General features: G+C 41.9%; 1 protein-coding gene across 1 annotated transcript in view; it reads right to left on the reverse strand.

Annotated features, from left to right (window-relative positions):
• The window catches only part of ITPK1 (inositol-tetrakisphosphate 1-kinase), a 132,290-nt gene that overhangs the window by 99,602 nt on the left and 7,815 nt on the right, over positions 1-24,873 (reverse strand). The window contains exon 2 of the mRNA XM_042864959.1: positions 1,710-1,734. Within this exon, the coding sequence (XP_042720893.1) occupies positions 1,710-1,734 (25 nt within the window). The remainder of the gene's footprint in view (positions 1-1,709; positions 1,735-24,873) is intronic.

A 24,873-nucleotide genomic window follows, 5' to 3' on the forward strand; every position in this document is an offset into this window, starting at 1 on the left:
CTACAAAGTCCTGCTTAGTTCTGTCCAAATGTTTCCCAAATGCTCTCTGAATAAATACATTCTTTCCAATTATTTTGTGAATATCTAATGACTAGCCATTAAGTTACTAAACATCAGCAAAAAAACCTAACTAAATAAATGCATTTGTGCATCTTGCATACACAGATACAGCAAAGACTTAACTCAAATAATACACTGAAGGACAGCAACTTTAGCCCAAGAGGTAAAACAGCATCTGCTCTCTTTATCTAATCATAGGATCATTTAATTCATTTCATACAGGCACAGCTTAAGTGCACACAGCAGGAACTAGGCATGTATAACAAATGCAGACATTGGATTGTAAACCAAAGAATGCCACAAACACAGGCTAGCTTTCTCCTTGTGCTGCTTGTTGAGGACGTACTTTGCATACGTTGGTTGCACTTATCAATCCAGAGGTGCTCTATCAGAACTTATAACAGGAGCTGCTGCTTAGTTCTGAGCAATAGAAGGTACAAAGCAAGGAAGATGCTGCTGCAGTGGTGAAAGGGTACTAGAATTAAGCCTAAATTCAGACATGAAATATGTGCCTTCTTTGCTCATAATACCAAGCAGTTCTCAGATAACCAGACCTACTAGAAAGACTTTGTCCAAGGTTAGCTAGTAATTTTTTAAAAGCCTTTTCTGACAAGATTCTTTAGAATCATACGGATTATTTTTTTTTCTTTTGAAATGTCCCTACTTCATGTTTGTGTGAAGTCACAAGGACACAAGAACAGCATCAACTATCAGTGACTAACGCCCATTTCTCCTCTATTGAGGCAGGTTCATTGCTGCTACTGGGACATAAGAAATAATAGGACAAGAGGAAATAGTCTCAAGCTGTACCAGGGAAAGTTCAGGTTGGATATCATGGAAAATTTCTTCTCAATAAAGAGTGGCATTGGAACAGGTTGCCCAGGTGGAGTCACCATCCCTGGAGGTACTCAAGAAATGCAGACGTGGCACTGAGAGACATGGATTAGTGGGCATGGTGGTGGTAGGTTGACAGTTGAACTAGATGATATTTTTCAACTTTAACGATTCTATGATTCCACGTGTGAGGAACACATCGAGCATACGTTAGACTAGAAAATGAGCATCAGGTAAGCACTAGGAAGAGTGAATCCTGTGACACTCAGCTCTTCTAAGTACACACAAGGGGCCAAAAGAAAAGAACGTGCTTCCCCATTCGATCTTTTAGGAGCACAGTCCTCTGACTTAGCAGGCATAACAAAATAGCTGTCATGCTAACATAATTCCTTTCCCAAGTTGGCATCATCCTTTAAGTACCATCTTGTGTAAAATATGACCACTTGGACGTAGCTAACATTCATACTTAACAGCAGAGGGGCTAAAACTTCAAAGCACTTCAGTATCACTTCTCTGCTCCCTAGGTTACAAAAACACCACTACTTCTGTTTGAAAGGCCAGCTCCTGTTTCTGCTAGATCTGACCATCCTTAAATAAAGTAAGCACAGATTAATATCACTTAATCAACTATCAGATTTTTATAATTAATAAAGACAAGAAAAGCCAACTTCATCTCCACTTTCACTTAGTCTCCTCTACTAGATGAGCTTGATGCATAGTTGACAAAAATGAATCCATTTCTTTTCCCAGAAACAGGATTGATAGCAGAGAAGAAAAAAAAAGAAAGAAAAAATAACTGAATAGTTTTTACTCACCTGTACTACTTCTACTCCTCTTTTCCTGAAAAAGAGAAAAAAAAAACAACAAAAAGGTTATTGTTGGAATGCGGGAAAAATGCACAGCAAACATTAAAGGTAAAAGGTTGCTTCATACTAGAACACAAACACTAAAGATCTGCATTCGCTGATTCAAATTCAGGAAAGCATTTGTTCAGTTCTATTCTGCCTATGAAGCATGTTTGCAGTTTCTGAACCATGGTCTCAATGGGGACATGGGACATGCGCTGAGCAGCTGTAATGCTGAGACCAATGCAGCTACCCAGTGGACAAAGGTGGGAAGTGGGTGATGCGAGGGGGAGAGCATCTCAGTTTTAATCATAAATCAAAACGTCAAGAACTGAAACTGGCAGAGCCAGTTTAGTCCAATCTACTCTGCTAGTATGAGAATTGAGATTCAGGTACACGCAGCCCAGCAATGTTCAGTCAGTGCATTTGACAAGTTATCAAGAAAAACAAACCGTTTCTGCTTTAGTCTGGAGAGCAGAACTAAGTATCTGGCACAAAGCCCAGTCGTTCCTATTCCATGCCACTTTCCCACTACATGAGGGCTATTTAAATACATCATGAACTTCTCCTCACTTTGAGGACATAAGGAATTTAATTTAAGAATCAAAAGCCTCAGCAAGGACATGACTGGAATCTTTTTTCCTCATTCCCACTAACCTCATCTGTGAAAATCGAAGACCCTTGCTGGAGAGGTCAGGGCAGCGCTGCCTGACTGTCCCCAGCGCCCTTCTATCTATGAGGGCCTATGTTGCTTTCCACAGTCACAACTGTTGCACACTGCTGAATGCACAATGGCTCCTCCAGTTTTCTCCCCAATACAGTAAGTCTTTCTTTTGGAAGGCGGTTACAAAGATGCCCAAAGGAACAGGCAATCCATCAGCATCTATGACATAAATTTTTCCTTTCTTCCACTTCACAAGCCTGGAGTTTCTCTGGCTGAAAAGCAGTATGCATGCACTACATAGTCACAACAGAGCTCATCGTTGCTCAGCAAGGAAATTATAAAGAAAATGAAACCAAGCACCTCTTACAGAGAATTTCAAAGCCCTCTTGCAAATAACAGTGGCCTGTAAATGGTGGGTGATTGATGTGTTGCTATTAGAGTGTGGGAAGCATTGCTACAGAACAGCACCTGAGGCTAGCCAGATGCATTCCAATTATGCTCTGGGAAGAAAAAGACTCCTATAGAGAAAGAGTTAATAGCCAAATTGCTGAAACAATGACTTTCACACAGCTAAGTGACATAAACAAGAAATACTAGGTAGGAAGTGTTGTGTGCTTTTCTTTTTTTGTAAATGAGTGCAGCAGCAACTGGTGAGCCATTCCAAGCACTGTAAGCTAAGACTTAAAATAACCAAACCAGCTACATTTTTGCTGTGTCTGCCCTGGAGTAAAGAGAGCTCAGAAGCATCATAAAAATACACCAGGCTACAGCAAGGACTACTCCAAAGCTCCTTGAAAGATGGCATCTGATGGAAAAGATTGCATTTTTTGCCATGCTTACACCCATTGAATAAGTTTTGTCCTACTTTGCAGAAGAGAAATACGTGAAAGCTGGTTGCCAAAGCTGCTTGAGAACGAATGGGCCTAAAGGCTTTCTATAATGACCCCAAAATGGACTCTGCAAATTGACCAGGAATTACTGAAACCAACTGTACTGCATCAGCACAAGGTAGAAGCTAGCCTACAGCTTTTGTTTCCGCTAACAAATAGCAAGAAGCATCCGGTGCTGAAGACGCTGTCACACACTTAGTGGCTATGGGAAGGAGGAAGCGATTAGCAAGGTTGGCTTGCAGCACCGGGTCTTCCTCTTTCTCAGTAGTGGGCTTTCCCCTTTGGTTATCTGAAGTATTAGAACTACTTACACTTAAACCCAGGAGACAAGAAACCATAGAAGCATGTGTGTTTTGTGGGTTAGGTAACTTGGGATAAATCCTCTATCAAAATAGTTTGGGTTTTTTTTGTGAAATTAAGTTATTAAAGAACCAAAGATACCCAAGTAACCAGGACAGCAAGCAGCCTTGTGTCTCTGTTACATCACCACCTGGCAGTGCCACAAAGCCACAGGGACGGACAGGTGGTGGCTGTGAGGCACCAAGATGGGAGCTCCACAGCCGAGTGTGTAGCACCATGTCACCACACTAGCTGTCCCACATCCTGTAGGAAACCGATTGGGAGTGGAAAGCAAGCTGTTCCCCCACACGAAAAACTCTAGGAACCCCCCAAAAAAATCAGTGGGCAGAAGGAAGCAGACCACAGGCCATAAGCAACTCAGCAGCAAGGGGCTGTCCACAAAGGGTGTGCAGGTGAGGTGGAGCAGTTGCCAATGAGCCAGTCTGGGAGCCTGACAGAACCAGCACGTGGCCTGAAACCAAGTCATACCCTGCCTGAGGAAGGGCATCTATTCCCAGCTTGTCCAGACATCTCCTGGAACTGGCTACATGGGATCCAAAACAAGCTTTGCAATACAATCCCTTTTTTCTGAGGGGAAGAGAGTGATCCCCATTAGCTGTGTTTCCCTCCCCCTTCCCAAGGTGTGACACAACCACATCAAAGCAAGACTGCTCGCCTACTTTCCTTGAGCAAATGCTTGAAAAATGGCCACTCTTAAACAATGTTCCTAGAGGTCACTGTTTTTAAAACAAATATAATTCTAAAGAATATCCAGACTGGGATCTTATATCAGCCAGGAAAAGTAAAAATAGCCAATGCTAGAAATCCTCTGGAGAAAAAGAGAAGAAGAAAATTGGCTGAAAGCGGTAAAACTAAACACCTAATTCACACCAAAGCTTCAATGTCTTCAACTGGTCCAGCCTGTCTAAAGCTATGGAAACATATTCACAGGCATCACAAATTTCTGACTGGTGCTTTAGCACACGCTTCCTTCAGTGCTGAGCTTTCATTTAATCAGACACTACAACATCTCAAGAAAAAAAAAACAACAAAATTGTTGAAGTTATCTGCTGTTCTGAATAAAACCCAGAAGCCCATCACAACTTAATTCTATACCCGAGGCACGTGGACAACTCTACAACCACACGAACAGTGATTAAAGTAGGTTACCACGCTACATGACTTAAGAAGTTATGAAGTTGTCTGTGGATTCAGGGAAAAGTTTGATATCGTTACTATGAACCCATAAACTGGAGTCTTAGTACTGATCTTCTACCATAGTCTCAAAGTATATGGAACAGTTTTGGTTGCTTTAACATCCAAAGTAAACAGTTTGAACTAATTCACCCCAGCATCTCAGACTAAAATACCATAGTGAATGACAGTTAAAAAGAAAAAAATTATTATAATGTCATACATTACAGCCAGAGTTAAATTAAGTAGCATATTTTTGCTGTCTGGACTGAGTGACAGATTGAAAAATGGCAAGCAATTTACATTTTGAGAACTAAAAAGCAATCATGATATCTGCTTTAATAGCCTAAGCAGTTATTAAGGCATGCAGCAAAGTTCATTTTCTCAGATCTGAGGATGTTTCACCTCCAGAAGGTTCCATTTACAAAAGTAGCAAATAATAACATATTGCTTGGACATAAAAAATAAAAGAATGTTTTGGTTTCAAAGGGATTTGCATAAATATTAATGAACCAGAGCAAAAACAACATCCAGTAAGATTTTCCACCTGAAATTATCAGGCACGGAGGATGGCACCCTACAAGAAGTCCCAAAGCGAAGTGCAAAATGCAGCAAACACCAGCCACCCCACAGCCTCACAGACATCCTGTTTTCTCTTCCAGGCATAAAGGCAAGCTCAGCTAATTTGCATGAGATTTTCCATCAGCAGGGCACCCTGTATTTCTGTCAGGGAATATTTTGAGGATCCATGCTTTTATTACCTTCCCTCACTGATGGACAGTCATTACTGCCCATGACAGAAGCAACCAGACAGCAGCCCCAGTGCAGTGCGTGCTGCTGGGAGGCGCAGGCTTACAGTCATAGGTCAAACTGAAGTTAGTTGAAGGCACCTGAAAAGCTACAAGACTTGGAAGTAACACAGGATTTTTATTTTTTTTTTTTTGTGGTTTGTTTTTGCTTTGCACCCAATCTATTAAGCAGGGAATTAATCAGAGGTAATTTTGCTAATATAAATCCAGCTATTCCTTTTAGAAATGTTTTGCTCTTCTTCCATCAGTAATTTTGAAAGACTTATGACTGAAATTGGTCAGAAGTTGATGTTTGGGATGGACAGAATCCTTGGTTTTCTGTATTACCTTCCTTTTTACCTTTACATAGGTAAAGCATCATAGATCCACAGGAGAAGGGCAACCAAGTATACCCTTATAGATAGGTAGCCATAGATAGCGTTGTGTGTTTTAAATGTTTTAGGCTGAAGAAATGGGACCTCTGACAGCCACTGAGGATCTTTTAAATAGAAAAAAATCATGGGGGATAGTCACATACGTGCATTTCATCCTTCTTATTATAATCACATAGAATGGGGAACAGACCTCATACATCAGACGCTACAACATGGCAAGCAATTTTCATGCAGCCATCCCACGTGACAGTTGGGAGAGCCATCTGCTCTTCTCCACATCTTCAAAGCATTATATCATCCCAACTACAGCTTTAAAACTGCTCCTTTGAGCACCATACCAGAACAAGATGCCAGGAAATGGATTAGTTAAAATGAGAGCTTTTGGGCAGGGCAGGCAGCAACATCACTCTGGCATTTACCTGAGGGACCACAATGCCTCCACACACCTCCAATTCCACCACAACACAGTCACCTTCTGGGAAAGAGCCAGCTAGAACCCCACTAACCTGTCATCCTGCCAGACCAATGACAAACTGAAGTATCCAACATCAAGACTACAGTGGTTGAAGCTGCCAGGAGGAGAAAGCCACAAAAAAAGAAACCAGACACTCTGAACAGTGACCATAGGGAGTATACTACCTTAAGTCACTAAATATGAAGTCTACATTTCAGTAATACAAACTTGAAAGGATCTGTTTTCTTCTGTTTTCTTTTTAAACTTGACATTTAAGACATTTCCATGGTGCTGATCTCTGCGTGACGTTCTTGGAATGCAGCGATCTTGGGTTCTGTGAGTCCATACTCACTGTTTTCCCCAGAAGAGGAACAAAACCACAGTAACAAGGGAAGAAAAAAAGAAGAAAGAAAAAAGAGGCGCAATCATGGGAAGAAGAAACGATTAACAGATGCACAGAAAAATGATTTAAGACAATGAACTATTCATCCTGCCAGACATTCAAAGGCGTATTTAATACCTGGTGGCAATTATGAGCAATTACACAGGGTTTAGCTTTCAACCATAGGCACACAACACCAGTGAGACCTTCAGACCTTATCAGATCCAGTTTCCACCTATGGCAAGCAGCCACACCACATGCTCTCTCTATAAACTTATTAAAAATCATCTTCAAACCAAGCTGCCTTGGCACTGTATCTTCCATTACAAGACATTATTTCCCAAAGGTCACAGTCCTTCAAAACGCTAAGTTGTTCCAGCACCACCCTTTGGCTTCAATAAACTGCCTGTCTCCTTAAGAGCTGCAAAAAGTACATATGCTCTCCCTGTGCCAGGCTCCCTTTGTCTCTCCATAATCCCAGTCACCCTAATGTTAATGTGACCCTCTGCAAAAAGCAAACACTTGAGCCATCCCTTTCAATAGTCTTTCTAAGGTCACAAGGCACCAGTGATGACTGAGAGACTTGAAAAGAGTAGACAGAATCCCACAGCAGAAGACAACATTGCTACTGAGAATAGATAAAGTATTTATCTTCTATGTATACTGTAAACTCAGTGCAGAAGCTGCAACAGGCTTCTAGAAACATACAGACCTATTCACATTTTATAAACAAAATGAACTAAAACTTCACATGAAAAGGTTTATATTTTGAAAAACACTTGATATTGTCTATTTGCTCTCCAGTGTCATGATATGTTCAATTAGGTGTTACACCAAGGCATAAGTTTTCTACATGCATTGATAAAACTTCTTGGTACTGTATAAAATGCTTTAAGACTTATTTCATTCACAAGCTTCTAAAAAATTACATTTTCTATCATTGTCAGCTACTCTCCTCTCATTCTCCTGAATAAGGAAGTCATTAAGCAGAAAGAAGAGTCCTAAAAAACTTCATTTTCCGTTGTCATTGGAGCCCTTGAAATCAGATATGTGTATTTTCTCCATGTAACATGTGACTCATCATGTAACTTGGGAAAAAAAGGGCAAAAAGGTGCATTAGCTAGTTGAATGGTAATTTGTTTACATCTGAATTTCCAGATACTGTCAAAATGCAGGAAAAACTATTTCAAACTTCTTAACAGCTATTATGCTGGAGAAGGAAGACAGGCATTAGGATCGCCTCAACTTCCCCAGTACTAAATTGCAATGTAAGAAACTAAAACCATTCTGAAAGGCTTGCCACAAAAAGGCACCTACACTAAAGTCAAAAGGAAGACTCACATTGACTTGATGAAGACTTCAGTGTCATGTTTGGGTAACACTGCTAGAACTGCTCTAGATGAAAGCTAATGGTAAACAGTCCTGACATTTCTTGTTTGCAGCAGCTGAGGATCCAATAAACAGGTGATTTTTCAGTTTTCCAAATGACAGGAGTTCACTTTCCATAGTTAACTTCACCACGGCCACACCAGCACTCAAAGTAATGGGTCTACATCCCAAGCAACACAGATAATTAAACTGCTCCCTCACTAGCTACTCCGAGAAACTTGTTCCATCACATTTTTCACTGCAAGTAAAAGTACACATGATGTGCTGGAAAAGCACAATGTACTGCTAAGCCACTGTGCAAAATAAGATTTAAAAGGAGTGACAGAACAATGCTGTTTTAAGAAAGTGAAACAAGGTAGGATGGTTAGTCACAAACTGCAAGGTGAAACAAAGAGCACTCAATTTGAAGAAAGAGTCAGCAACCCTGCTGGCAGTTAGCTACACATACTTGCCCCAAGGAATCACCCTGCAGCTCTCATGCCTACAGCAAGCAAACTTCTCTTGCTCCCCAGTAGGACAGACACACACAACAGTGCACTCGGCTACAAAGGAGCCTGAAAGCGCAGGCTTGCAGGTTCAATTTGGGCTTGAGACCTTACAAAGCATCACCACTTTGGGAACCTCCTTGTCAGAGCCAGGAGAGCTAGCAGCTCACAAAACCCACCGTGACAGACTGACGCAGCTTTCCGTTTAAGCTGCATGTCAATTATGTGGTGATGCCCTTCAGCATGCTTTTCCCAAAGTGATAGGTAGAATTCCTATATTTGCATGGGTCTTTCTAACTCTCAGGTGCCTTTCAAACAAAACTAGCAAAAAGCATTAAGTCAAACGCCTGTTCTCTCAGCCTGATACCATCAAATCTGAAGTCAACTCAAGCACAACTCCTCCAAACTCTACCAGTACTTATGTGGGCCCACGCTGCTTATGAGCACTATCAACACAGCTTTACCACTAAATCTCTGAACTGCACCAGGCAAGATAATCAAGCCTTCTGCCTACCACCTTTCAAAGACCACATCTTTTGCAACAGGAATTAAGATTTAGCAAGAGCTGGAGCAATGCAGATAAAGTTGAATCAAGACATGCACCTGCACTCCAGCTTACCTACCTGTAAAACTATCCAGAAACCAGAGCCTTGTCTTCCTTTATTTAAACTCTGCAGCTGAAGTGCAACAGGCAATCTTACTATAGCAGACCACAGTGCTCACCTAAGGATACAGTTTGTACTCTGTCTCACTGCTCAAGTTTCCCCAGCCAGCCACTTGAAAACTACCTCACAGATTTCTTCCTGTACTACAGAAAAAGCTAGACTGGACCTTAAGTCCATTTCGACTGGAAATGGAAAATGAGAAGGGCAGAGAAGAATACATTTTTTTTTCCAGCATAGGTAAGGCTGTCAAAATGATTGAGGAAAAAACTTCCTCCAGCATCTGCAGAAAAGCCCTTTCTCTAGGAGGCTAACAAAATCACGATGCTTTTACAAATTTCCATCTAGGCAGAGAGCAGCTAAAAAATAAAAGATTTAAGGCAGATGCAAACTAGCATTTTCATTATTTATTTTTTTTACTCTGGGACTTCCTTAAGGCTTCTGCCTCACTGTTCAGCGTGACGCATAAAATTACTTTCTTTTCAATATAGTTTTTAATTTTTAACTCATGTACACCAAGGCTAGTAAAACCTGCATACATATTTTATAAGCAGCTTTCTCTGAGAATTCTAACAGCTGTCAACATCTCTTTCTTAAAACAGCTGTCTTCCATGTTTTGGTTAACAAATAAACTCGAGGCTTCTGGGGCTTTTATAAGGCAAGATGAGGTTTAAATAGAGACAGCATGCATTCTTGCATTTGGACAATATACAATCATAACATACATGAAGACACCCACAAAGTTGTTTCATTAACAGTTTTCAACTTAAACATCATCAATCAGATTTAGGCAATAAACACAACTATTTGCTATAGTTGCAAATAATGTAGCCAAACCAGAAACATTGGTTTGCCATTCATAGAAATATCACACTGTTATCAGCTACCAAGGAAGGCTAAAGAGACAAGACAAAAATTTGCACTGATACACATCAGACAGTTCTTAGTGCAAATATATCTGCATCTATCTATATACCCAACTATCTATCTCATTAAATCTGTGTATGGAATGAAAGCCTTAGATTAAATATATTGATGTTGTGCCCTACTTACAAATCTTCCAATTGCCTGCCTCTTCTTTTTGGGTAGGGAAATCAAACTGAAGAAATGCAGCACATCTGATCAGCTAACCTAAAATGGGCACAGCAACAGACAGCAGCTGCCTACCTTTTTTTTTTTTTTTTTTTTTTGGAAGGAGAAAGAGAACAGAAAAAAGACAAGAGGTGAACTGGCTCGGTCTTCCAAGGTCACATAACAATTTTGACTGCCCCATCTGTCTTTCCCCTGCAGTAAGCCGACTTTCTGAAAGCATCTGGTAACTGTCCTCTGAGAGTCTGACCTTCTCAGGACTTCTCTCAGTTCTAGGCATGTGCTGCAGTCATCTTTAACATTATCAACGGAGCCTGCACACAGCTACCTGGCAAACGCAAGCAGGAAAACAAAGTGCTATAGGAACACTCATTTAGTAGAACCATTATCCACAGTTTGTCTTACCTAGACCAGAATCCCCCGGGGCAGCGCATTTGAAAAGCATCCAACTCCATCAACCCAGAGAGCTACTCCTGTTACACCAATCAGCCTACAGCAAAGCCCATTCATGACCACAGTGTCTCACTCAAGCCCCTGAAAGGCCTGCAGAGAGCTTATGGCTCTCCCACAGAGTTGATGCTCAGCCTATTAACATCAATTGGAGGCACTTTTTCTAATAGTGCAGCATTCAATACTGGTCTAGTATTGAAGATTCATGATCTTGGAGGTACCTTCCAACCCTGGCCATTCTGTGATTCTGTGACTGAAGATGAAATTTTGCCATAATCCTCTGAATTATGAGCATCCAGGTGTGAGATGTGGAAATCTCCTTCTTACAATGCCTGTCTACAAAACATGTAATATGTGGCAAGCCAAACTAAAAAGCCCTGTACAAGAACATCTGCTAAATTCTCACACACTAATCAAGGCACAGAACTGCTGAGTTTCTTAAAAAACAAGGTAAGAAAGAAGGTACTTAGAGCAGACTTGTACATCAGCCAGAAGGGGCTGCTTCCACACTGCTCTTTCTGTTCGACTCCCCACCTCCCTCCAGCATTACTACTACCGCCTGCTTACTTCCACAAGTCTTATCTGGATTCCTAACTCCTAGCTGAACAAAAGCAGCCTGTTAGCCTTCCAGAAGCTTGGGCCTGGAGCTTGCATTCCAAGCAGCTTCCCATGCTCTCCACACAGCATCAGCCCAGCACAGACAGCAAGACCAGGCCCTGCTGGCCCTGCATCCCCATCCTGCTGCAAACACGGGGCGCTGAGCGATGAGCATGTCTCTGCCAGGCAAGCTTTCATACTGAAACGGCTTTTATTCCATTAACCCTGAAACCCAATGCTGAACTTCCACTGCAGCTTCCCAAGACATTGGCAAACAGCCCTGGATAAACCTTTTGGAGTTTTACAGAGACCAGACGTGCACTGAGACATACATGAGAAATGTGTAATGCAAGCTTTTTTTCCACTTGGATCTCTGAAAGAGACTGGGTATTTTTGGCAGAAATTAGACATTTATTTAAACTCAGCAACTTGCCATGCAAAAATATGTTTATTCATTTCCAGCAAGGCTTCAAGTAAGATATATAGGTGCCTGGGGCTTTTTCCTGCATGCAAAACTTCATTATACAAACAAGACAGTTAAGTTAGCATGTCTGCTCACCACAGAAACCTGATTGCAACTTTTTGTTTTTGCACAAAGGATGGCCCCAGTGTTTTAGCATATTACAACTCAGACATCACATCTTCCTCAAGTCATTAGCTCTGAGAATACTTGTGATTCCTCATATCCTCTGCTTACCAAGTGACCTCTGCATACCCAATGAACAAATTTTCTTCCTCATGTATGGAACCAAAGAAAGGCACTGACTCAGCCATAGCTGACAAGAGAACTCTACACCCAGAAGTTACTGCCACTGCTACCAAACTGGTTTCCAGCCTGGTGAACATCAGGATATCAAAGGAGAGGGCTTACAGAAAATAATGAATGCAAAAAATGTTCCTAGAAGCCCCTCCACTCTTAGCTCAGCACCTGTTTAGACTCATGTAACTCATCCATCCAGTTCCTGGTTTGCTTGCTGCCTTTGTCAGGCATTTCATGCTTGAGCCTTCTGTTTCTGTTGAGCTGTTTCTACTTCTGAAACAGCTAGTATTTTAAAGAGAACTGTTTAAGCCCAAAATTAATATCTGGCTAGAAAGCAGTCCCACCAGTTCAGTATTACATGAAACTGGGATTCACCTATTTGTTGTGCACCATCCCCCATCCTGTACTCTCCGAATACTGTAGGAACCATGTCATCAGCAGACAGAAATCCAACTGGTATGCAGAAAGTGCAATCCTGCTGTCTAGTTCCCTTTATGAGAAGAAAAAAGGTGTTCAGCAGAAAGTGCATGGTACAAAATAATAGTGAATCGGATTGCTTTTGTCCACTTCAACATATTCAGATGCCAGTACCAACAAATGGAATTTCCTTCCCCTGCAACTTACTCCTCTGCTTGAGTTTACATCAACATAGATCAAAGAAATGATTTTACTTTATTTGGAAGCTTCATTAGGAAAGCTTGCAATAAAATGAAAGCTTGGCTTCCAATAAGTGATGACCACACTGTTTCAAAACATTCTGTTTATTGACATGCAGCCAAATTCCCTGAGAAGAAAGAGGATGGAGCATTTGACAGCGCCGCAGAAAATTATCTTAGTGCTCTACACAAATTACACATGATTCTGGAAATTGAAATGCAAGCAACATGCTTGTTATTGAGCATGTTTCTTCTCATAAGGAAAAAGGATCTAAATTGAGAGATAGTTAGTTAAGGAATTATTTTAATTATATTGCATATAGAATGCTACTAATGGCTGATGTGGGAATAAATAGTTTTTTCCCTTAAGAGGGAAAAATACTTTTCTGCTAGTCCTGCTAGAGAGGAGTAAGAAATCGAACATATGGAACAACATACTGCCCTCAATCTTTCAGTATCAAGGCAGTCTAATCAGGAGGATTGACAGAAATTTGCCAAAAGCTTTGTTCAGTGAAGGATATTGGATCCTTCCGTACAGAACAACTGAAGTCAGAGAGAGTAAACTTGAGGCTGGAGCAGAGATGAGACAGTAAAACAAAGTCTCCATCACTCAAGATAGTTTCTGCACCTGAAAAAGACAGAACAGGATCTCTGAGAAATCTCCACCCTAGCTGGAGAAAATTCCGTCGCGGTGTCCAGACCACTTCAGAAATGCACATCTGTGTGCATACTGCATATGCACCTATTTTGCCAGACATTTTAACTGCTTTAGATTACAATGAACTTTGTTGCAAACTGTAAGATTAAAGTTCTCCCTATTTCTTTCAGTCCATAGGCTTCTTGCTCGGAGCAGCAGCATATGCATATCATTTTCTCATTTGCTTCAGTCACAAAGAACAGCTACTACCTGTTTGTGATTCAAGCTGTTAGACAAAATGCATACCTACCCATAACGCAAAAATGCATTATAGAGTAAGGAAGTTCTTCAACAGAAATCCTGCTTGCTTACAAGAAATTTAGAGCATTCTTCTTGCTGAACCAAGCTATTCCTCCCAACCAGCTTCAGCCTTTCTACCAGCACCACTGTGCCCAACAGGTGACCCTCAACACGCTTCCTTGGGCTCAGACTCACTACACATACCATGCATCCCCACACCTCTCTTTCTCTTTCCATGGAACATATTGCTCCTATCTCTCCACACAACACATACATACAGCATTCTAATAATTCCTTGGTTTTTTTTTTTGTTTGTTTGTTTTGTTTGTTTGTTTTTGGGGTGTGTGTGTGTGTGTGTGCGCACAACTTTCCCATGTTCGGCCAGGGCACACAGGAACTGGTATGCAACCCCCAGAATGCTATTACCTGTTCCAGCTGGACTTCACTGCAGCCCAGACTCAGTCCTGCTGAGAGCCCTGCACAGCTGGGAATAAAGCAATGCCTTGGGCCTCCCCAGGTTTTCCAGAAGCTGCCTCAACAAGCAAAACCCTGAAGGAGCTGTTACTCACACTCTCATTCTCTCTTTTAGAAGAACAGCCCAAGGCCAGCAGTTCAGTGGCATCTTTCATATTTGCTTCCCTTTATGGATTTATGTGGGCTCCCTGATACCTGCAATTGCAATGCTGTGCCATTACAACATGCCAATGAGTTTAACAATCTAAATCTATATAGATGGATAGATTTCAATTTCTATTCTAAACCACCAAATTACCATTGTCCTTCTCATTACTAAGGAGGCAGACACCAACAGCTGATGAAGGAGCTGCACAGGCAGACACAAAGGTGCAGAACAGCCAGTTGTTTTCCTCTGGGTTATTTCTGTCCAGCTCCGCCCTGAAACTCACTCTTCAATCCCAACAAATGGCAGCAACTAATTAGAAGGAAAAATGCAAGTTGCTGATTAAATGTCTGATTAAATGTTGATTACATGTTTGATTAAATAGGATTGCAGAACAAATTTCCCTTGGACAAGCGTATTCATCTTATGTTGCTTACTTCTTTTGCTTGTAGACACGAAAGATAAGGAACTCAGGGATGATGCTATACCACACAGTGGGATTTCAAGACAAGAGATGACTGTGCAACACAAGGCAAGGAGAAAACAATGATTCCTCTCTTGCTGGCTGGTTTCTACATATCATCATAATGTACAAACAGCTAACTGCCCAGCTTCTCTTGTTAGGGCTTAGATGTTTGACACAGGATCCAGCTCAGAGATTGCCAGAAGTACATTACAGGTTAACTGGAGATACAGTCAGCACAGAAGAAAGGAACTGATGGAAAGGTTTCAAATTGCTGCAATTCTGAGATATGTACAAGGACTTGAAGAACCATTATGTAGAAAAATGAAGTTCACATTACACAGTATCTTCAGGCAACGTTGAAAATGTCTTTGGTAGGTCCTTGAAGAACTACATCCACTGAGCAAAGTGATTTTCATTCATCTCATTTGCTCTCACTTCAGATATATCAAATAACAGCTAAGGAGAACAACTGAGCCACATAATAAGATTAGGACTTCTCTACAGAGAAAAATGCATACATGTACCTCTCAATCTCTTAGCAAATAAAAACACCATTTGCTCAGAGTGTTTTCAAGAATTCCTGTTTGTGAAGGCAAAAGAAAATCCCCACTTGGGTGTCTGCTCTTACAGCCCACCAGCACATCTACTGGTACCAGTAGGATGCTTTGCTCCAGGAAGCCTTTTTCCCAGCCAGCTTTCCCACTTTTCCTACTTTTTTCCCACTATCATGGCTCCTTGTATGTCAGCCCTCCAGCCAGCTGCGTTTCACAAGGACAAAGTCACTCCACACACAGCATCACGTTCAGACTTTACGCACTCAGTTTGCCAGCTGACAGCACATGGGTGTGGGGCTGATGCTCTCTGCTCCTTGGACCTGTAGGGCTTTGTGCTTAACCAGCACAATGCCAAGATGCCACAGAAAGCTGCAAGGTGTACAGGCACTATTAAAAAAGCAGAAACTATTCTCTTTCAATAGAAATGTTCCTCTTCAAAACCATCTCAGTCCTCAAAAAAAAGAAGTCATGTCAGTTAAAAAACAAAAAGATAACTAAAGATCTTGAGAAAGTTGAACTCAAAGAGACCATAAATGAGTGTCGTCATTCAGACTACACACAATTATTTTGTCTAATTAGTTTCTAAAGAACTCAAAAACTTTGCCAGCTTAGTAGCTTTTTCTTTTCCAAGAATAATTTGGTCACGTACACTTTTCCTCCCCAGAATCCTAGCTGACATTACCATGCATGCTGTGCAAGGGATGTCTTCTCCGCTGGCCTGCACGCGCCCAAACCCCAGCCCCATAGATCCCCAGGCAGCTCTCAGATCTGCAGGGCTGCAGACCCCAGACCCACAGCCCAAAGACACAGCTCACCAGCAGCCTGACAGCAGCACGACTGGCCTTAGCTCTGCAGCAGAACCCTCTCTTACACCATCCAAGAAGTTTGCTTCTGGAACCAACAAAAACTTTGTTCAAGTGCTGAAAGTCTAAAGACAGCTCTGTAAGCACAGCCTGCCTTTAAGTCAGGCATAACACCAATCATATCAATTACCAATTCCAGGGTGTTTACAACAACAGCTCTGTGCCCCTAAGCACTTTTAAACCATGGACCCTGCTTGAAGAGGTGCAGTCCAGCTTCATTTACATCACTTTCTTTCTTACGTGGGAATGTTCAGTCAGAGCCAACGCTGGAAAGATAACAGACTATTTCTTCGTGATTTTCTTCGTGATGCTCTCCTTAGAAAAATGCTAGGAAGAAAGATCATGACCAGAATTTTTCAAGAAGACTTTTTCTGGTGAGTAATTACATCTCTCTCTCTCCCAAGAAAAAAAAAAAAAAAAAAAAAAAAAAAGGGTCTGTACACAAGCAATTAGGAAATGAAAGAAAAGTCTAGAGCTGTATTTTTGACCAATTAAGGCTATGACTGAGAAAGACTGAATAAAACCTTACTTAAAAAAACAAACAACAAAAAAAACAAAAACAAACCCAAGGCTTTGATGCTGTTAAAAACAGAAAGATTTTTTTCCAAGCATTTACCTGCAAAGTATTTCACTGTAACTATGGCTGTAACTCACACAGCCTTGCACCCTGCCCCAAGAAACTACACACAGGTGCTTCTGAAGACAACCTGCGTGCTCAACTTGCCATGAAGCTCTACCTTTGCACGAGAGACAGAACTACACAGAGAATGCAATGTAATAGATCAAATTTCTTCACACTTCTTCCTCTTTTTTTTCCCTTCCACTGCCTGGGCACTAGGATTTCCCCAGAGCATTATTTAGTGTCTTTACCCACCTGCAGCAATACATTCCTCATGCTGTGCCTTAATAGCACCAAGCCAAATACCACTGCCCTAGCTCTTCTCTAGCAGCACGAATTGGACACACACTGCCAAGCACCAGACCTGCACTGATGGTGAACCTGCTAGGAGAGCATGGGCAACAGAAGCTGTGGATGATGGTTTTACAGACACTTCACACAGTGCTACTGTTTCTCACTCTGATTTTGGGTTCTGCAGAGTTGCTGTGTAAGCTCTTCCTTATGGTGCTATCCTGAGATGTATGGCACAGGTCTGCAGCTTTAGGATTAACACTGCAGGCTTTGATTCCATGGGAAGCAAACAACTTCCATGAGGCAGAACTAAATGCTAAATCCTCTGATTTTTGCCAACTCTCACTGCAGTTCCTTATCAGAACAGCCAGTCAAGCAGAGCCATGCCAGTGCAGTGCTGCTTTACTTTGGGATAAGGGCAATCTCTCTCTGCTGTCAATTCCATGACAATGAAAGCAAAATAACTGCAAATCATGTAATACCTTACAGAGATTAACCAGAGTTGACTGGAAAAGAGCCTGCTAGGAAACTGCTCCTACCACACACACATTAGGATCTTAGTAGCAGTGGCATCATATCTATCGACTTCCAGTTGTCACACACCACCTTACATAAACATGCCACAGATGACAGGTACTTCCCAGTAATGATACCACAGAAAGGTTTTCTAAGGTATTTTTGACTGAAACTAGCTTAACAGATTTTCCAAGAACTGATACCACCAAACAACAGAAGCTACAGAGTCCTATTCTAAAGCATACATCTGTCCCTTTGGAAACTGGTTTCAGTCCTGTAGATGAGATAACAAATGTAAAGCTTAGCCCACCTTAAAACACCAAGCTACACCTAAAGCAAATGCACAACCTCCCTTGCTTCTCCCTGGGAGCATCCAGCTGGGACTCACAGGTCCCTGCCACCTGCCTCTCCTGCTCAGCCTCAGCTACTCCTGGTGCTGCCTGCCAGTCCCTTGCCAGAGACGCCATCTTACTGCTCAGGCATCACTTTTCAAGATGTAGCAAATTATTCTATTTCTGAAATAATAAATATGCAGTCTTAAAATCTCCTAGGAGATTCTGAGCTTCATTTAGAGGGGAAAAAATAGTTTCTCAGTACAGTAGTTCCTCTTGAAAAAAAGGCTGCCAAGCACCTCATCTTTTCATTTTAAAATAAACACAAAACCAGGCTGCTACCCACATCCAATACAAGCTTGAGCCAGACAATCATTCCAGTCTTTCAGATGTTTATTTCAAGTAAAACTGTGTATAACAAATACAAGGAAGAAAAAACTTCCTGAAGAATTAGCCACAGAAAACAACCCTGAAGATATGAAAGAAAATGAATCACTTCTGAGAAGCAATTTTTTTTTCCAGTTCGCAGCAAGATGAATAAGTCATACAACACCTTTTTAAGATAAGGTGCTATTAAAGACTCATACTTTATGAGAGGGTTTTTTCCAAACTTCCTGTGTTTGATAATCATTTTGTCATGAAAATTAACTCCTGTTAACTTGAGCACATTCAGTATTGGGCTCACAATCACTCGTAGCTTGCACAGCTTTCATTTTCTCCTGTGTTTCACGATGTCCTGTGAATGCTTGGAAAATAGCAGCCACATGCTGCATTCACAGGGTTGCGGAGACCTCGTAGGAACTCAGGTATCCCAACAAGGGAAAATGGCATGGGCTGAAAAGGACATCAAAGCCCACCCAGTTACCACCCACTGCTATGGTTTGGCTGCTCCCCATGAAATCAGGCTCCCCAGGGCCCCATCCAACCCAGCCTTGAGTGCCTCCAGGTATGGGGCACCACAGCTTCTCTGGGCAGCTGTGCCAGTGTCCTGCTGCCATCCGAGTGAAAAATTTCTCCCCAGCCTCTAATCTTAAATCTCCTCTCTTTTAGTTTGAAACTATTCCCCTTTGACTTCTTCCATGCTGTGACAGTGAAATCGCATTTTCCATCCTCCTTACAAGCTCCCCGCAAGTACTGGAAAGCTGTAATGAACAGAACCCCTCCAGAACCTTCTTTTCTCCAGGCAGAACAAGCCCAGCATGAAAACAGCCCCCAGTACTACTACTGTGTGGGGAAAAGGATTGAAATGTCACCTCACAGTCCCTTCTTTCTGCTTTCAAAGTATATGGTGCTTCATTTTCAAGGCTGCTTCTATAGAAATCATCAGTGAAAAATAGTCAAACGTTAATGCCTCAGATTTGTTATTTCAAATGGTGCTTTGGAGCAGATAGAAATAAATGAAGAGCTGCTAATAAATACCAAGACAAAGCAACAAATACTTTAAATCTCCTTTGAGACCCAGCAATCCTAGAGCAAATTGCTACCAGTTCATCCACACAACAACAGTGTGATAGGTTTTTACTATAACTGCATTTGACAGGTGGAAAAAGTAAATATTGGGAAATTCATGTACTTGTTAGAGATACAATTATGCGTAGTCCAGAGATAAACTCTATGATGACTGCAAGACCAAAGCTCAGTTCAAGAGGCTTTTCTCTCATTTCTCTTGGATTTGAGTGAATTCTCTGATTTGGAAACATCCTCAATACCCCCCACATTCCAATTCTAGGTACGAATGAATGCATGGAAGACAGCAGCAAATATTTAAACCTATTTCAATTGCTTGCAGCTCATTTATGTAAAGTCGGACTTCATTCATATTTCAAAGCTGTCTGGGCGGCATGTTTCAAAGCCCTCTGGCAGTCAAATCATGCATTTACAGTACAGCAGGAAAAGAGCCACCTCTCAGGTTTTGGGGATTTGCCTCACAGGAATGTCTCTGAGTTCCTGTGCTAAGGTAGCCATCCAACACAGACATGAGACAGTCTGAATAAACAATTTAACTTCCTGAAGCTGTTAGGAGGAAGGAAAAAAGCCAGGGAAAGAATTTTTGTATTTGAAGATATACAGAAGATGGGGCGGAGGTGTTAACCCTGTAGTAGTTTTTATTTCTTCAAAAGGGAGGTCCAAAAGGACCAAAGAGGAACTCTCATCCCTGTTTTCTTAAAGACAGCTCCAACAATTATTTCCTGAAGCCAAACTGGCTGCTGAAAACACTCCAACACAAACATTACTTCTTTAAAGAGTAAATAATATTTACCAAAAATATCCTCCAGCCCAAACCTTTCTTCACTGTGATGTTAGCAGTGCCACTAGTCTGCTCCATCTTGTTTGAATTAGTTCCCAGAAACTTTGATTTAGAGGGAGATGAGATAGAAAAAGGAGATTTTACAAGCACTTCATACACTTTCCACAAATAAACATGCTTTGCTGTCAGGTTCTACAGACTTTTTTCTCTGAAGGAAATAAGAGAATAATAAGAGAAACTCAAGGAGCAAGGGGGAATCGTGGAAACTCTCTATTAACATACAAACAGCCAAAGACCAGACTCATGTCCAACCTGTCCATGCTCCTGTCTTCAATGTGGCCAGAGATTCTCTGCTTTATAGCCAAAGACACAAAAGAAACATCCCAAAACATTGGTTTTCTTTAGTTACCTATTGCAATTAGAGCTACAGCTCTATTATCATTGTTGTGACAATACTTGAGGAAGAGTATTTGACAAAAAGGAATGGGTTTAAGCATTACATATTAACAAATTACTCAAAAGAAAGAGAGCATATCACAGTACAAACACACTGTGCCAGCCCCCTCCTAGATAATACCTATTGTGACCTAAGATGCATGGCCATGAAACTGTCCAGCACAGTAACACAACAGTGCAAAAATAAGAAAAAAGGTTTCACTATAGAAAGGCTGGTGGTTTGCACAGTACATGTGGAAGTAATAGCTGCACCCAAAAATTCTGTACTATGTACTCAAGTTTATTTTAGTTCTGGGAAAGAGAAAAACTCCCCATACACCCTTCTGTTCTTCCATTCAACCACTTCTGGCTCCTTCCAGCATCATTTTGGGCTTCCAAGGGTAGACTCTCAGCCAACTCACAGAAGCACTCACATCCCACCACTATCGCAAAAACTTTTACAATTAAGTGCAGCAGCTGACCAGACGACAGCAAGATTCAGTGTTACTAATGCACAAAGGAAAATTCTCATTCACATCCATCTTGAGGTGGAGCGCCGTTTGCAAACAAGTGGTCCATTGCTCAGAAGCAACAAAGTGTGGAAGATCACTGCCTCAGAGCACACACGAAGAGCAGAGCTATGATCACACTGCATTACCAACGGAATCAGAAGGTGAACTAGCTAGAGGTCTTGAAACACAGCCACAAAAACCAATTCAAGCTTGGTGATAAGTCTGTGACCAAAAATTCTCGCTCTACTCAACTGAAAATAAAACACAATTTAAAGAACAAATTCTTTCCACTTCTGAGAACCGAGGGCCTGAAACAGTACCAGAAAAAGAAAGGAAAAGAAAACAGAGCCTTCTAACTATCAACAAGTCTGTACTTTCTATCCTTTAAAGCATGCTAAGAAAAATATCAAAAGACCTACTCTCTTCAAAACTCACTGCAACATACACTTCTATTTATTCCTTGGAATTGAAGGAAAAGAAACACCACGAAGTCAAACCCTGAAGTCAAAATACAACCCCACCCAGTACTTACACACCTGCAAACACGCCTGTTTTCCTCGAGCAGCCTCAGCTCCTACTTGCAGGCCATGTATCCAGGAACAGCTAAAGGTGAAGCAAAGGACTTTGCCTCTTCACCAACTTTAAATGGTAGCAGAAGTTGTGAATAAGAAAAACTCTGCGAGTGACAAAAGGTGCTGCTCTGTTTTATACTTTTTCCACCACATACTCTTTGCACAATAATACTTCTCCCCTCCCCTGACAGATACAGTGCAGGTCAACAACTACAAGTACTATTGGGGTTTCTTTTGGCCACCATCCTTTCATTAAAATAGCAGACTTTCTTAGTTTTTTTTTTTTTTTTTTTTTTTTTTCTTTCCTCCCTCCCATACACTTATGTACACTTTTAAAGGAGTTTTCTTTCAGCACTTGAAAACTACCAGATTGACAGCTCCTGTGAATTAAGCTCCCTCTTTGTTTGCAATACAAGTGCAGCACCACAGGCAGCCTCAGAACAAGCTCCCTCTGTCCTCCTCTTCCTACCATCCAACAAGCAAGCACAACTAAACGCCAGGTTTCACACTGCTTTGTCACACCACAGGGTCCCCAGTGACGTGGTCCACCCAGACCATCTCACACAGTACACCAGTGGCAAAGTCATACGCAATGGAAACATCACAAGATGGCACATTATTGGCACGCAAGTGGGGCCGTTTCCACACTAGAGAACACACCAGCTTTCTGAGTGTTCGCATGGAACCTTTCCGTGCAACCTGGTCAGGCAGCACATGTGGATGCCTTTTTAACTGCAAGGGGTTGTTAGTTTCCACCAAACTCTCTGCCAGGAGAGCTGTAACTCACAGCACGCAATACACGAAGCTAGAGGCTGGCCCCTGGGCCGTGCAGATTCTAGCTCCTCCTCCCCCTCTTGTTCAAGCTTTGTTATTTCTAACAGAGAAGTTCTTTCTCTTTGGGGAATAACTTTTGACTTCTGAGCTTCTTATGGCTCTTTGACTGAAATAATCATTTTCTTAATTAAGATGTTTTAATAAAATAAACATGTGTATAAGTGTGTGTATATGTATATGCTTAAAAATATGTAACATCGATTCCTTTACAGGATTAAAAACAAAAAAGGAGGAAAAAAAAAAGCAATTTTGTATTTGTTTAGTACAACTACAGAGAGTGGCCAATGCATACTGAAAATTTACTTAATGATCCTATGATACCAGAAATGAAAGTGAGATCAAAAGACACGGTTGAAGGTTTGCATAGAACAGGGCTATGTGTAGCTATTAAACTCCATACCATGGATGCAGCTGCCATCACCACAGCCTCCAGACCAGTCAGTGACCTGCAGATGGAAAGAGGCTCCACCAGAGAAGATGAACACATTTTTTCAGCACCTTGTGCTGTCTCAGTATCTGCTACAGACCATCCTTCAGGCCTGACTGGTCAGCTGCACACCCAGCTGGCCTCATGCTCCTCCTCAGCAGGTCTGTCTCCTGCGCACCCAGCCATAGGGACCAGCTCACACCAGAGCTGCCACACTACTGCCCTCTGCTAACCCCAGAGCTTCAGGCTGCGGTGCCAGGCGCTGTGAGGGCAGGCAGAGGGACAGGGCCCTCCACTCTGACAGGGGGTTTGTCACATGATGGAACAGCTGAGGTCAACCCAGAATGCCCTACCCACAGCTGTGCAATATGCAGATGGAGCAGAAGGCCAACACTTAGTTGTATTTAATTTTCGCCGTGTTCTGTTGTATGTTCGATTTTTTTTTTTTTAACTACAAGGAAGTAACAAGATTTTCACTGCAACACAGGTGTAATAATTAATTAACATACCATTGGATTTAGGTGGTCACTACCTGACTCATCAGAATATAATACAATGTTAAAAGAGGCAATGCTTCATAGCTCACCTATATCTCATGAAGTTTAAGTCCCAGCACAAGGTCCTGCACCTGGTCAGGGCCATCCTGAGCACAAATACAGGCTGAGTGATGAGTGGATTAGAGCAGCCCAGGCACGAATTACTTTGGGGTGCTGGGTACCAAGAAAATAACATGAGCCAGCAGTGTGTGCTTGCAGCCTACAAGTCCAAGTGGCTGCAGAGAGAAGGAGAGGATTGGCCCCTTCTGCACTGCCCTCATGAAGCTCCTCCTAGAGTCCTCCATCCAGGCCTGGGGCCCCCAGCACGAGAAGGATGTGGAGCTGTTGGAGTGGTCCAGAGGAGGGCACAAAGATGGTCAGAAGGCTGGAGAATCTCACCTGCGAAGACCAGCTGAGGGAGATGGCCTTGTTCAGCCTGGAGAAGAGAAGGCTCCAAGGAGACCTCCATGCGCTTCCAGTACATAAAAGAGGCCTACAGGAAAGCTAGAGAGGGACTTCTTTTTAAAGGTATGTAATGACAGGACAAGAAGTAATAGCTTTAAACTGATAGAATAGATTTAGATTGGATATTAGGAAGATTATTTACTTTTTTTTTTGTAACACAGAGGGCAGAAAGGTGCTGGTACAGGCTGCTCAGAGAAGCTGCGGATGCCCCATCCCTGGAGGTGCTCAGGACTAGGCTGCATGAGGTCCTGGGCAGCCTGGTCTGGTGGGTGGCAGCCAGCCCACAGCACAGAGCTGGAAGAGGATGGGCTTTAAGGTCCCTTCTAACCAAAGTCATTCTATGAAATGACGACACTTTTTGCCCTTGTAATGAAGCTTAGCTGACAAGATAAAAATAAGCCTAGTCATTACCTCAGTTCTTGTAACCACAAAAGTAATTTACGAGTTACAGGGAGAAAGGAGGGCCACATAGCACAGATGGGGAAGGAGTGGCACATCGCAAATGGACCTGTATGATATCACTTCCTTCCAGCACCATTAATCACCCAGACATCATTTGTTCTATCAGCTATTAACCAGTTACCCCAACATGCAGATAACTTTATCAAGGCTAGGCAGCAAAAGTCTTTACTAAACACCACACCATACAATGTGGGACACCCTGTTTCTACAGAATCCTCTGAGCTATTTCCTCCTGCATACGTACCATCCATA

Source organism: Lagopus leucura, unplaced genomic scaffold, assembly GCF_019238085.1.
Source record: "Lagopus leucura isolate 7727_CA_CO unplaced genomic scaffold, USGS_WTPT01 Super-Scaffold_1, whole genome shotgun sequence".
NCBI classification, from domain to species: domain Eukaryota; kingdom Metazoa; phylum Chordata; class Aves; order Galliformes; family Phasianidae; genus Lagopus; species Lagopus leucura.